This window comes from Phoca vitulina, unplaced genomic scaffold, assembly GCF_004348235.1.
Source record: "Phoca vitulina isolate PV1807 unplaced genomic scaffold, GSC_HSeal_1.0 scaffold16, whole genome shotgun sequence".
Classification (NCBI taxonomy): Eukaryota; Metazoa; Chordata; class Mammalia; order Carnivora; family Phocidae; genus Phoca; species Phoca vitulina.
Window position 1 is genome coordinate 24,278,070 of NW_022589719.1, and position 12,921 is coordinate 24,290,990.

Below are 12,921 nucleotides of genomic sequence, written 5' to 3' on the forward strand. Positions count from 1 at the left end.
CCTTCCTGTGGGCTATCAATAAATCATCCAGAATGTAATGGGAATTATCCTACTCAAAATATCTGCAAAAATGTAAGATACTTTAAAGTAAACTTATTAACAATTATGCAGGTCTTATATGAAAACAATTGTAAAACTCACTGAATAATGTAAAAGAGAACCTTATAACAACTTTTATTTTCCTTAGTCTTAAAAAGAGCCAAGTGGTGCCTGGGTGAGTGGAGCATGCAACTCTTGATCTTGGGGTTGTAAGTTCAATCTCCACATTGGATGTAGAGATTACTTAAAAATAAAATCTTTAAAAATCAATCAATCAATAAGCCAAATCAAACAATATTGTCCAGGCATACAGGTATATGAGAAAACTCCTCATTAAAAAAGAAAAAACCTGGGCGCCTGGATGGCTCAGTCGTTAAGCGTCTGCCTTCAGCTCAGGTCGTGATCCCAGGGTCCTGGGATCGGGCCCCGCATCGGACTCCCTGCTCCGCGGGAGGCCTGCTTCTCCCTCTCCCACTCCCCCTGCTTGTGTTCCCTCTCTCGCTGTGTCTCTCTCTGTCAAATAAATAAATAAAATCTTTAAAAAAAAAAAAAAAGAAAAAACCTGATCATGGCAAAATTCAGGTTCCCCCAAGAAGGAGGCAGGGAGATGGAATGGGGAAGGGGTGACAAGGAAGAAAATACCTCAATAAACACATACATTAAGTAAAAGAGGGCCCCGCAAAGGCCCAGATGACCGTGCATAATACAGAAGTATCTGCATTTGCGCTCCTGAAGGGGAAAGAAAGACATTAAATTCATTTGGACAGATTTTTATCCAGGGTATAGGCAAAAGCTTGTCTTTCCTTCCAGAAGCCCACAAGGCGGGGGTGGGGGGCAAGGGGGGGATGCCTGTGCATGCAGGAGATGGGGCTAAGAACCCCAAAGGCACACAACACTGAGGGCCTTCAGCCTGGACAGATCCAGAAAGCTTCAGGAGGGAGGGGCAGCCTTGTAAACGTGCTGGATTTCAGTCAATAGATGGCAGAAGGGGAAGAACATGCCAGGCCTGCCAGGGGATGGGAAGGGGCTTATAAAGGGGGTTATAAAGGCAGAGAGGCCAGGGGCGCCTGGGTGGCTCAGTTGGTTAAGCGACTGCCTTCAGCTCAGGTCATGATCCTGGAGTCCTGGGATCGAGTCCCACATCGAGTCCCACATCGGGCTCCCGGCTCAGCGGGGAGCCTGCTTCTCCCTCTGACCCTCTCCCTTCTCATGCTGTTTCTCACTCTCTCTCTCCCAAATAAATAAATAAAATCTTTAAAAAAAGAAAGAGAGAAAAGTTAAAAAAAATAGTAATAAAGGCAGAGAGGCCAGACAGAAAGTAGTGAGGCTTGGTTGCCCATGGGCTGCCCAGGAAGGGTGGCTAGGGGAAAGGAGTGGTGCTCTGGAGTTGCTGGGGCATCATCTAGCCAGGGCTCAGGATCTGGGGGAGAAAACACTCCAGAAACTCACTAGGAAGCTGAGGCTACTCTAGGAAGAATGACTTGAGAGAGGGTTAAGGTCAGGGGTTCACCAGGGGCAGGTTTGGTGTGGAGATGTGGAGCCCGAGTCCATCGTAAGAACAGCCTCATTTCAGCTGTGACCTTGGACAAGGTGATCACGGCCCTGAGCTTCAGATGCCTTTCTGCAGAGGTTGTGCCGGCCCATGGACCCCACGGAAAGCCCTGAGAAGGAGAAGTCCACACTCTGGAAGCAGAGAAACTGTGCATCAACCCCCAGCCTAGAGCATCCAGCACTGCACAGCCAGAGGAGGGGGAAGGTCGTCATAACATTGACAATTCCAGGCCATGGTGGTCTTGCAGCCACCGCCTTGTCAGCAGGCCCGGGCTCAGGGGCAGTCCTACCTTCAGGAAATAGAGGGCTGAGACCTGGTTGCTGAAAAAGCCCCCACTAAAGATACCAGAGCCGGGAAGAATGTGTGAAAGTCAGACCCAGCGAAGTCAGAGAAATGGGTCTGCAGGCCCCCAAGTCAGACGCCTCAGAGCTACTCAGATCCAAGCACTCTCTAGGCTCATCTGCCCTGCTAAAGTTCTTCTGTCCAGTGCCTCGACCCAGAATGTCCCTGTGGCCTCCCAACCAATTGGTAAATGTGTTGGAAAATGCTCATCTGTGCTCAGCAAGGAGAGGGGTGAGGTTGGTCCCCGTCTTGTGTCACTAATGTATCTGTTCATTGCTGTAACATTTTCTTTTCCTTTTTTTTTAGAGGAGGGGGAGGGACAGAGGGAGAGGGAAAGAGAGCATCCTAAGCAGGTTCCACACCCAGCACAGAGCCCCACGCAGGACTCGATCTCATGACCCTGAGATCATGACCTGAGCCGAAATCAAGAGTCTGACGCACAACCAACTGAGCGATCCAGGTGCCCCTGTAACATTTTCTTTATACCCATGTGTTCACACATGTGAATGATGATAATATCTAACCCTGAAGTAGAACTTCTCATATGCCAGGCATAGTTCTAAGTGCTCTGCGTATATTCATTCATTTACTCCTCACAACAATCTGATACAGTAATCCATTTTACAGATGAGGAAACTGAGGCATAGGAAGTCAAGCATTTTGTTTAAAGAGTTTATTTATTTATTTGTTGATTTGAGAGTGTGTGTGTACTCGTATGTTCACGTAAGCAGGGGGAGGAGCAGAGGGGGAGGGAGGAGGGAGAAAAAATCTGAAGCTGACTCTTCGCTGAGAATGGAGCCCAATGTGGGGCTCAGTCTCACAACCCTGAGATCATGACCTGAGCCGAAACCCAGTCAGACACTCAACCGACTGAGCCACCCAGGTGCCCCCCTTTTGTCATTATGTTAAAATAGTAGATCGGGGCCCCTGGGTGGCTCAGTCGGTTGGGCGTCTGCCTTTACCTTGGGTCATGATTTCAGGATCCTGAGATCGAGCCCTGCATCAGGCTCTCTGCTCTGCAGGAAGCCTGCTTCTCCCGCTCTCTGTCTGCCCCTTTGCCTACTTGTGCTCTCTCTGTCAAATAAATAAATAAAATCTTTTTAAAAAATAGTAGATCATCCCTGAAACAAATAATACATTATATGTTAATAAAAAATATTTTTAAAAAATAGATCATATTAAATAAATCATTTCTGCATCTTTCTTTTCTCATTCATCTCTACCTGGAATCCCCTGGCAGATCTAATTCACTGTTGTTAACAGCCACACATCAGACCACCCACCATGTCCTTCCACCTGGTCCTCCCTGCTCCCGGTCCTCTTCTAGAGCCCCCCAACGTGCTTTGTTTCTTGACTCCATTAGGGAATCTGACAGTGGAAATTCCAGGCCAGATGAGAGGAAAGGACAGTGAGAAGGCAGCAAGTGACATTTCGGGCTGGGTCTTGCCTACCCTCCTGCAGGTGGCCCGCAGCTCTCAGCCCCCAGAGGCAGGAATGCTGACTGTGTTATTGTGAAATCATTTGTATATTGTGAAGTGCTTTGCATAGGATGGAGAGATTTGCATACAGGGTGGGGGGGGGGGGGCGGGTGGCATCTTTGAGATCCCAGAGCAGCATCCACGATTGTCTTCCTCCCTTTGCAAAGAAACCAACCCAGGGCTTCCACTTCAGAACTCAGGGACAGGCCCAGGAGAGCGTTCTGGCCGACCTATGGGCCCGGTGTGCTGAGGCAGACAAGAGGCTTTCAGAGGAAAGCTGATCCCATCTGGAAGGAGCTGGGGGGGTCTAAGAAGGGCAGACATTGGAGTGTGAAGTGGAAACAGGGCACCAGGTGCAGTGTGTGAGAGCCCAGTGTGCCCTCAGAGACCCCAGCAGGCAAGAGCCACACAGGACAGTTGAAGGGAGCTACCACGGGAGACACAGGAGGGTCAGAGGCTTGGAGACCCCCATCCCGAGGCAATCTCTGCCCGAGCCCGCACATGCCCCATCCTGAATATTATACAGTCTTGCCTGATTCCCAGAGAGAAAGACTCCCACCCCGTAGAAGTGACAGGTGCTATCACATGCTCTGGGTTCAGGGACACCCAGATGCAAACCTGGCTCTGTCATCTGTGCCATGTGTGACCCTGGGCTAACAGTACACACCTCAATGGGATCAAAGGACTCAGCGAGACAGTGCAAATGGAGGGAAGGGCACGTAGTAGTGTCCAGTAAATAATGCTATTGCTTGCTGCCCCAGGCTGGGGTCAGGCCTAGCTTCCTCCTGGAGAGGGAAGCACAAGCGACAGCTCCCCCAGGTTTGGGGTTCCGAGCAGCAGTATCAAGACACCATGCATTGGACCCCAAAGGGTTACAAGCCCTGGAGACAAAGGCCTGAGGTTCCCAGTGAAAAACCAAAGCATAAAAATAATTCGATGAGTAAGAATAAAATTCCCTCTTCTGAGGTTCCCGGGGCCAGGCCCCTCCCTGCGGCAGGCACTTCCCCTTTCCCTTGTTCATGGAGGAGCCAGGCCGCTTTGACTCAGAGCTGGAGCGCCCGAGCCAGGAACCCACCCGACCCCGGCCGGGCTCCCGGCGGCGCCTGCTGGCAACCGAGCGCGCCCCCGTGCGGCCTCGGGCGGAACTGCGGGCCGAGAGAGGAAGCGGCGGCCAGACCCGCAAGCCCAGCCACCCAGCGGCTCGCGGTCCCTGCGGGGCCGCCGCCCCCGCCCTCCCCAGCGGGGCTGAGCGCCTTGCCCCTGGGGCTCCCACTTCCGCCCGGCCCGCCCCGCCGCGCCCCCCCCTCCCCGCCGTCCGCCCGGGCGGAAGTGCGCCGGCCTCCCGGGTCCCCCACGGCCGCGCGGCGGAAGCGCGCCGCGACCGCCGCTCCCCCCCCGGCCCCGCGGCGCGCCGCGCGTCGGGTTCCGGACAGGTCCCGTGTGACGTGGCCGCGCGCCGGGGGCGGCTCTGGGCTGGGGGGCCGGGAGGCCGAGCCGGGCGGGGCAGACCCGGGGCGGGGCGCGGCGCCGCTGCTGGATGGCCGGGGCAGCCCGGAGCGCCGCCGCCGCCGCCGCTGCACGGTGAGTGACCGCCCGACCCTCGGGGGCCCTGCCGGCCCCGGGCTAGACCCGGGCTTCTGGCCCCCCTTGTGGCCCAGAGCCGGGCAGTTCGACTTCCTTGGGCTCCTCTTCTCCCCTGTCGCCCCGCACGTCGCTGCCCATCGCTCCCTCGCTTTCCTCCTCCGCGTCCGTGTCCCACCCTCTCTGGCTCTCTCACTCCTGACTTTGTCTTGCTTTCTCCTCTCCCTCTCCTCTCTCACTCTCCGTACCCCGTTCCCCTCTCCCCAGACCGCGGTCCCCGCACCTCTGCGTCTCCCGCCTTGGCCTCCAAGTCTGGCCTGGCCCAGTCCTGCCTTTGGTCCCCAGGGAGCCCCGGCGGGGTTCGTCAGGGTCTCCCGTAAAGGCCCGGAGCTCCTGGACGCGGGCATCTTTTCCACCCTCCCACCTCCATCAGGGGGTGAGGAAACTGAGGCAGGGACATCGCTGGCTCAAGGTCACGGCCAGATGAGGCAGGGCAGACCCCATTTAAACCTCACGCCCGAGTTTCCAGATTGAACTTCTCTGTTGGTTGACTCACATCCCCGTCCTGTGATCCAGCGTCTGGGAACCTTCCTTCCGGGGGTGTCCCAGGCCGCCTGCAGTATAAGGAGGGCTTTCCCGTGCCTCTTCCATTGCCAGGCACGGCCACCGGCCTTAGCGAGCTCCTCTCTTCGTCACAGCCAGTGAGGGAGCCAGTTCTTCTCTCATCCCACAGACGAGGAAACCGAGGCCCAGAGAGGGGCTTCGGGGACTTGCCCGCATTCCAAACGCTGTAGGTGCAGAGCACAGAGTTCGGGGCCGGTCTCCAAAGCCTGTGCTCTGCACATCCGTGAGGCAGCTCCCGACTGAAGGATCCTTCTCTGCAGTTCCACCTCCTGTCTGTCTCCGCGCCCTGGGGACGGGGGGGCTCACTGCCGAGGAAGAAGCTCTGATGGTTCTGCCCTAGCTCCGCTGCCTGCTTTCCGCACCTGCACCATCAGGTGTTGCCCATCAGGCCAGACAGTGGCCGCCTCAGTCCCCGGGGTGTCCTCGCTGGAGCACATCCTGGCCGCAGAGCCTCTCCTGGCAGCTGGAGACACCCGACTGGGCTGGGCCTGCCGGTGGCTGAAGGGAACCCAGCCAGCGCCTCACCCCGTCATTAGGGAAAGTTTAGCCCCAGGCAGACACGCTGACACACAGTCTGGAGCAGGCTCGGGAGGAAAAAAATGTGTGGTCCTCGGGAGTGGGGTGTGGAAGAGTAGAGCCCCTTTGCTCTGTGCACCCATCACTGGGGTCCTCAGAGGCCCAGGGCAAGGCCGGCGGGAGAGCGGATGCCATGGCCGCTCGTCTGGGGGGAGGGTTAGGATGCCACGTTTGCTAAGCAGGTGTGCGGCCAAGGGTGGCAGCTCACGTAAGAGGCTTTGTGTTTTTCAGCACGTGGCATGCCTGGATGTCCCTGTCCTGGCTGTGGCATGGCGGGCCAAAGGCTCCTCTTCTTCACTGCGCTTGTCCTAGAGCTCCTGGGAGGGGCTGGGGGTTCCCAGCCGGCCCTCCGGAGCCGGGGGCCCGCAGCTGCCTGTCGCCTGGACAGCAAGGAAAGCGAATCCTGGGGGGCCCTGCTGAGCGGAGAGAGGCTGGACACCTGGATCTGCTCCCTCCTGGGCTCACTCATGGTGGGGCTCAGCGGAGTCTTCCCACTGCTCGTGATCCCCCTGGAGATGGGGACCATGCTGCGCTCAGAAGGTAGGTGACCCTCCTCTGGCGCCCGGGGCCCTGGGAGAGTGGGGTCCCACGTCTGTCTGGGGTGGAGGGCAGGGACGGAACACATAACTTCTCACCCTGTGAGACCAGGGTGCGCCAGGCTCATTTGTTCGTTCACGTGTGCATTTGTTTATTCTGAAAGAATAAAAGCCAGCAAACATTGACCGAGAAACTATATTGTGGTTGGAAACGTGGGTGCCAGGCCGCTTGGGTTCCACTCCCGGCTCTGCCACTCACCAGCTGGTGGCATGGGGCAAGTTACTTAACTTTAGGCTCCGAGCCTAAATACGGGGGATAGTACTAGTATCTGCCTCGTAAGTGCTGCTGTGAAGAGGAGAGGAGCTCAAACGGGCGGAGCACTCAGAAGGGGGCCTGGTGCTGGGGGCGGGGGGCAGCCACCGCCATGTGCTGGCCGGCGAGCGCTGCCCCACCCTCAGTGCAGAAAAGCCCCCCCACCCAGGGCCCCTGGGTCGGCCGGGGCGGAGGCTCCCCTTGGGCGCCGCACACGTGGCTGTGCGCTGTCGACGCACGGATGACACGTCGTAACTCGTAATGAAAACTACAGAAGACTGGGTGGGTAGCCGCTGAAAGTGCAGGTGCCTGCTGCCCGTCCCAGGAGTGCGCCGTAGCAGGCCTGGCCCCGGGCTCCGGGAATCTGTTCGGAATACGTGCTCCAGGCCTTTCTGCCGCCTGCGGGGCCCGGGAACTGTTCGTCCAGCAGATGGTTATGAGCACATCTGTGGTCCACGCCGGGCTGAGGGCTGGCGTCACAGCTGCGAAGAGAGCCCTCGTGGGGCCCTGCTGCCTTGGCCTGTGCAGCATCTCGCCCCTCTTAGAGTGCCCCTGCGAGGTCAGCCTCGGGGGGACTGGGATTTTTAGCTCCATTTCACAAATGCGGAAACAAAGGCACAGAGGAGTTCTTTGACCAGGCTGAGGTCACAGAGCCTGGAAGCGGCAGCTTCCCCTGGGATCCCACCTGACCCCCCCCCAAGCGGCCTCTGCCCTCTGGGCCTGTTTCTCTATCAAACCAAGCGTTTGGAGACAGCCTTCGGGCACTTCCAACTCTCGATGCTGCAAGTCTGCAAAAGTCCCCAAATCTCTGCCACTTTTCTGAGAGTAACAGTGACTGAGAAGAGAGAAATTCCCACTTAAAGAGCGCTTGCTATGTGTATTGTCATTTAATTCCCACAAGGTCCCTATCAGATAATAATCATCCCCGGTTTACAGATGGGGAAACTGAGTCCCAGAAGTAACCTGCCCAGGGTCACCAGCTGGTGGGTTGGGGAGCTGGGACCCGTCGGGCTCCCACGCCCTGTCTCTTAACCATGAAGCCGTAGTGCTTCCACAGCCGTCCAGTGGGTCGTGATGTATTTCCTGCTGAGCACCCAGGCAGAGCTTGGCCTGGGGGGGGGGGGGGGTGGGGGGGGCGATCCAGGAAGGGCAGCAGGCCAAGTCCAGCCTTCTGGAAGCTTGCAGTCTGGTTGGAAAAACGCAGCGCCCAGCAAGCTGGGTGGGGCAGAGGTCTGGCCAGGGGCTCTGATAGGCCAGCCCCCAAGCCCCACATCTCCGCATCTCCGTCCTGTAGCTGGGGCCCGCCGCCTGAAGCAGCTGCTCAGCTTTGCCCTGGGGGGACTTTTGGGCAATGTGTTTCTCCACCTGCTGCCCGAGGCGTGGGCCTACACATGCAGTGCCAGCTCTGGTGAGTGAGGCCACAGTCGGGGGGCTGGAGGGCAGAGGGAGCTGGTGCCCACGCCCAAGGTTGGCCTAGGCCTTGCCCGCTCTGCCAGAATGACTGGGAGAGGGGATCTGGGCATCTGGCAGGGAACTCGTCCTGCTTCAGCACCCTGGCCCCTGGGGCAGTCCCTGGGGCCCAGCTTCCCCACCAGCCAGTCCCGTCCCGCTTCGCCTGTCACTGCCCCTGACGAGGTCCCCGCTTCTGTGGCCCTGGCGTGGCCCGGCCTGTCAGTGCTGCCCCCTGCAGGTGGTGAGGGGCAGAGCCTGCAGCAGCAACAGCAGCTGGGACTGTGGGTCATCGCGGGCTTCCTCACTTTTCTGGCGTTGGAGAAGATGCTGCCGGACAGCAAGGAGAAGGAGGGGACCAGCCAGGTGAGCCCCACGCCCCGGGGCCTGGACAGGTCAGCCTCTGTGATGTGGTGCCAGGGCCTGGTGGTGCAGGTTCGGAGTTGAGCCCCGAAAAGAGGGTCTCTTGGCCATTCTCTCGGGGCTCTGGGAGGCTGGGCCAGCTGGGAAGATCCGGGGAGTGACGACGTGGGCCCCTGCTGTGGCTTGTTCTCTTAGACTGGGAGTGACAGCGGCGTGGAAGGTGGTCAGTGGAGCCTGCGGGCACACAGCTGACTGAGCAGCAGAGAAGTCTAGCTAGACCAAAGGGCTGTTCCCTGCCTCTGTGTCTCCATCTCTCACTCCCCTCCCGTGTCTACCCTGGCCGAGTGGGGGAACATCTAATGTCCCCTCTCCCTCCTTCTCCTGGCCCTAGGCCCCCAGCAAAGACCCCGCTGCTGCTGCCGCGCTCAGTGGAGGCCACTATCTGGCCCAGCCGGCTGCAGAGCCCGGCGTGAGTGCTGTGGTCCGGACCATCAAAGTGAGTGGCCCACTCAGGGCCCCCTCCTCCTGCAGCTGTCCGCCCCCCCCCCCCAACTGGCAGGCCCAGCCGAACCCTGCCCGCCTGGCTCAGCCTGGCTTCCTCTCCCCTCACGCAGGTCAGTGGCTATCTCAACCTGCTGGCCAACACCATAGACAACTTCACGCACGGGCTGGCTGTAGCTGCCAGCTTCCTTGTGAGCAAGAAGGTGAGTGGGGGGTTGGGCCAGGTGGGCCCCAGGCCTTTCTGGAGGGAGTGATGGTGCCTGTGTTGACCAGTTGGCTCTGCCTCCAAAATAGGTCTCCAGTCTGTGCACTTCCCACTCTCTCCATCACCAACACCCTCATCCGAGCCCTGAGGGCTCCTGCACGTGGCCGCCTTTTGTCCGAGCCACTGGTCTGTTCTTACTGCGAACACTCCTTGTTGGGACTGCATACCTCTGCCAGGCTGCTAGGCTTGGGCCCTGCCCGCTTCTAGATGCTTCTCACCCACTTCTTCCCTCGGCCCTCTCTGACATTAGTGGTCTGCCTACTCTTGAGCTGGCCTAGCTCTTTCCCCGCTCCTGGCCTCCACCACACACTATTCTATCTGCCTGGAATGTTCTTCCTCCCACTCTTTGAAATCCTGGCTCCTTATCCTTCAGGCCTCAACTGACACGCACTTCCCCAAAGAGGCCTCTGCTGGCCCCTCATCTAAATGAGGCCCCTGTCATTCATGCCCATGCCACCCGGTCCATCTCTTCCCCCACAGCACCTGTCATTGTGTAATCTTGTGGTTCTTTGTGTGTTCATTCAGTCCTCGCCTCCCTCTCCAGACTGTTAGCTCTGTGAAGACAGGTTTCTTGTCTGCTGTATTTCTAGTAGCCACATGGCGTCCAGCCAGAGCACCCAGCAGAGTAAATATTTGTAAACTGAGTGGACAAGTGGGTGCCTGGCCCTTGGCCCAGAACCCCACAGACTCCCTTCCCTGCAGATTGGGCTCCTGACCACCATGGCCATCCTTCTGCATGAGATCCCCCATGAGGTGTGTGCCAGAGGGTTTCCATGGCAGCAGTGTGGGCGTGGGACTTCGGAGAGGGATTTGGGGTGGGAAGCCCAGAAGCAGCAGGCTTGGGGACGAGGCTTTGGAGGCCTGGAGCTGCTCGGCCCACCAGGCTGCGGCCACCATCTCAGCTGTGCTCCAGCCTCCGGGTGGGGGTGGGGGTGAATGGGGTCCCAGCCTCGGCGGTGCGGCCTGGGGGGCCCAGCAGCAGGGCCGGTGCAGGGGGCTCGGTGTGCAGGTCCGTAGCCGTCCCCTGGGGACCAGAGTGATCATCTGGACCTCCCCTCAGGTGGGCGACTTTGCCATCCTGCTCCGGGCCGGCTTTGACCGATGGAGCGCAGCCAAGCTGCAGATCTCGACGGCGCTGGGGGGCCTGCTGGGCGCCTGCTTCGCCATCTGTACGCAGTCCCCCAAGGGAGTAGGTACGGGCGTGGTGGGTGGTGGTGGTCCGCGGAGGGGCCCCAGCCAGAGGGCACAGCTGCCCTGGCCCGTGTCCCGGCCAGGATCTGCCCCAAGTGTCCCCTGTGGGAGCGGGTGCTGCCCACGGTTCGCCTGGGCCCCCAGCCGGTCGGGACTTCTGCTCCCACTGCAGAGGAGACCGTGGCCTGGATCCTGCCCTTCACGTCTGGCGGCTTCCTCTACATCGCCCTGGTGAACGTGCTGCCCGACCTCCTGGAGGAAGAGGACCCGTGGTGAGTGCCCGTCAGCATCGCCCCCGGGGGGTGGGCTTCTGGGCTCTGGCCCGCCCTCAGCGCCTCCCTGAGCCCGGCCCCTCCCCCCACAGGCGCTCCCTGCAGCAGGTCCTGCTGCTCTGCACGGGCATCGTGGTGATGGTGCTCTTCTCGCTCTTCGCGGGGTGACCGCCCCTGACGGCCCCCCCCCGCCCCCAGCAATAAGAGACTCGGATTCAGTCTGACCGTGTGTGAGGCACAGGGCGAGTGCCTGAGAGCGCCCCTCTGACCAGATTAGAGGACGGGGTGTGTGTGTGTGTGTGTGTGTGTGCGTGTGCGTGTGTGTGCGCGTGCGCGCGCGCAGAGGTACACGTGAGACCGACACTGTGATCGTGCGCTGGGCCCAGGGCCCGATGCCCGCGCCCAGCCACGCTGTGGTCTTGTCTCCTTACCCCCGCCATCCGGCACTTCCCGCGGCGAGCACTGAGGAATAGCAGCCCTGCTCCCAAGCGGAGGCCTCTCCCCACCAAGCCCACAGGGGGAGTGAGAAGAGCCCCAGGAGCCCAGGGCTTCGGGGAGCCCAAAGCTGTCTCCCTCTGGGGCCTTGGGGTTCCTGGCCTTCTGCTCAGGCACCGAGCCCCGGGCAGCCTGAGCGCTGAGGCTGGGGAGCCTTCTCTGCTGTGTCCGTTGCCCTGGCCCTTCCTTTGTCAGTTCTAAGGCCAAAGAAAGGAGAGGCAGGTGCTCGTGTAGCCCCTCGCCGCCGCACTCAGCACTGACAGTCCCACCCAGCCCGGGATGGAGCCGGGGGTGCTTCCCAAGACCTTCTCCTCGTGGCTGCCGGCCCTGGGCCAGCTCCTGTGCCCCCAGGAAATGCTCCCTGGCAGCACCTGCAGCTTTTGCCACCTCCCGCTGCCAAGCAGCAGCCTGCAGGGCGGTGAGCGGCCCTGGGCCAGAGAGGCCTGCTGGTCCAGCTCAGGGACGCTCACGCTGGTCCGGGCGGAGATACCCTGGAGGCGGAGATACCCTGGAGGCAGAATAGTGGGCTGTGGCCGCCCCTCCCTGCCCAGGCCCTTTTTCCTGTCCCACCCGGGCCGAGGGTAGGTTGGGGGGTGGTGAGGGCCCCGCCTTGTCGGCACGCAGGAATGTGCTCTGGGAGAACGCTGAAGCCCTAATCCCCAGCTATTTCCCTTGGCTGACACCCAGGCACTGAGCTGGCCCGCTCCACAGCTAGGCTCAGCCCTGCTGCTCAACCGCGGACATTCTGAGAAGCGGCCGTCAAGAGGGTCTGAATGGGTTTACAGCAGTTGTGCTGTGGTTCCGTTTCTTTCTGTAAATAACTATAGATAAAATACAAATAAATATTATATACAAACTGGTTGCCTCTCTCCTGCACACCACTGTCCATGGTCAAGCCGGGCTTTCCTGGACGCCCCTTGCTCCAGCCAGGCTGGTGGCTTTGTGCCCCCCCCCCCCGGTCAGCGGGCCACCCTGCCCACCTTGGCATCTGCAGCCCCGCTCCAGCTCTGCTTTGTGCCCCTCTCTGAACGGTTACCCTCGCAGCGTTTCTCAGGACAGGGCATAGCCGTTCACGCTCTGCCCGGCCTGTTGGCTCTGGAGCCCAAAGCCGCAAGCCTGGCACCGCGCCACTGTAGCCGACAGCACCCCCAGGGTGGCGGTCCTCGTTTTATGGACCTAAGAGCCAGGGGCTTCTCCCCAGCCTGTCCCCTGAGTAAACGGAGGAAGGGAGCTCCATCCACAGTCATCTCCAGCTTTGCTTCAGTAAAATTAGATCATGAGGTCCTTCACAGATTCTCACTTCCTCTGAGTGTAAAGGCGGCCTCAGGCGCCGGGGGGTGCTGT

General features: G+C 59.6%; 1 protein-coding gene across 6 annotated transcripts; it reads left to right on the top strand.

Annotated features, from left to right (window-relative positions):
• The first annotated feature begins 4,929 nt into the window (after positions 1–4,929).
• Positions 4,930–12,433, top strand: SLC39A13 (solute carrier family 39 member 13). Of its 6 annotated transcripts, none has more exons than XM_032415018.1 (10): positions 4,930–4,992; positions 6,424–6,732; positions 8,336–8,449; positions 8,732–8,856; positions 9,245–9,349; positions 9,468–9,557; positions 10,322–10,372; positions 10,680–10,812; positions 10,983–11,082; positions 11,175–12,433. In XM_032415018.1, exons 2-10 carry the CDS (start codon positions 6,432–6,434, stop codon positions 11,248–11,250), a joined length of 1,095 nt encoding a protein of 364 aa, XP_032270909.1. In that variant the 5' UTR covers positions 4,930–4,992; positions 6,424–6,431; the 3' UTR covers positions 11,251–12,433. The 6 variants fall into 6 exon arrangements, with proteins under 6 accessions (XP_032270909.1, XP_032270914.1, XP_032270912.1 ...); XM_032415023.1 differs by having other exon boundaries at positions 10,680–10,808; positions 11,175–11,267; XM_032415021.1 differs by lacking the exon at positions 10,322–10,372.
• The last annotated feature ends 488 nt before the right edge of the window (positions 12,434–12,921 follow it).

Bases quoted from the DNA above. Each gene is read 5' to 3' on its own strand.
- SLC39A13 (XM_032415018.1), top strand. From the start codon at position 6,432: ATGCCTGGATGTCCCTGTCCTGGCTGTGGCATGGCGGGCCAAAGGCTC. The intron at 6,733-8,335 runs GTAGGTGACCCT...TCCGTCCTGTAG, and splicing joins GACCATGCTGCGCTCAGAAG to CTGGGGCCCGCCGCCTGAAG. The intron at 10,813-10,982 runs GTACGGGCGTGG...CTCCCACTGCAG, and splicing joins GCAGTCCCCCAAGGGAGTAG to AGGAGACCGTGGCCTGGATC.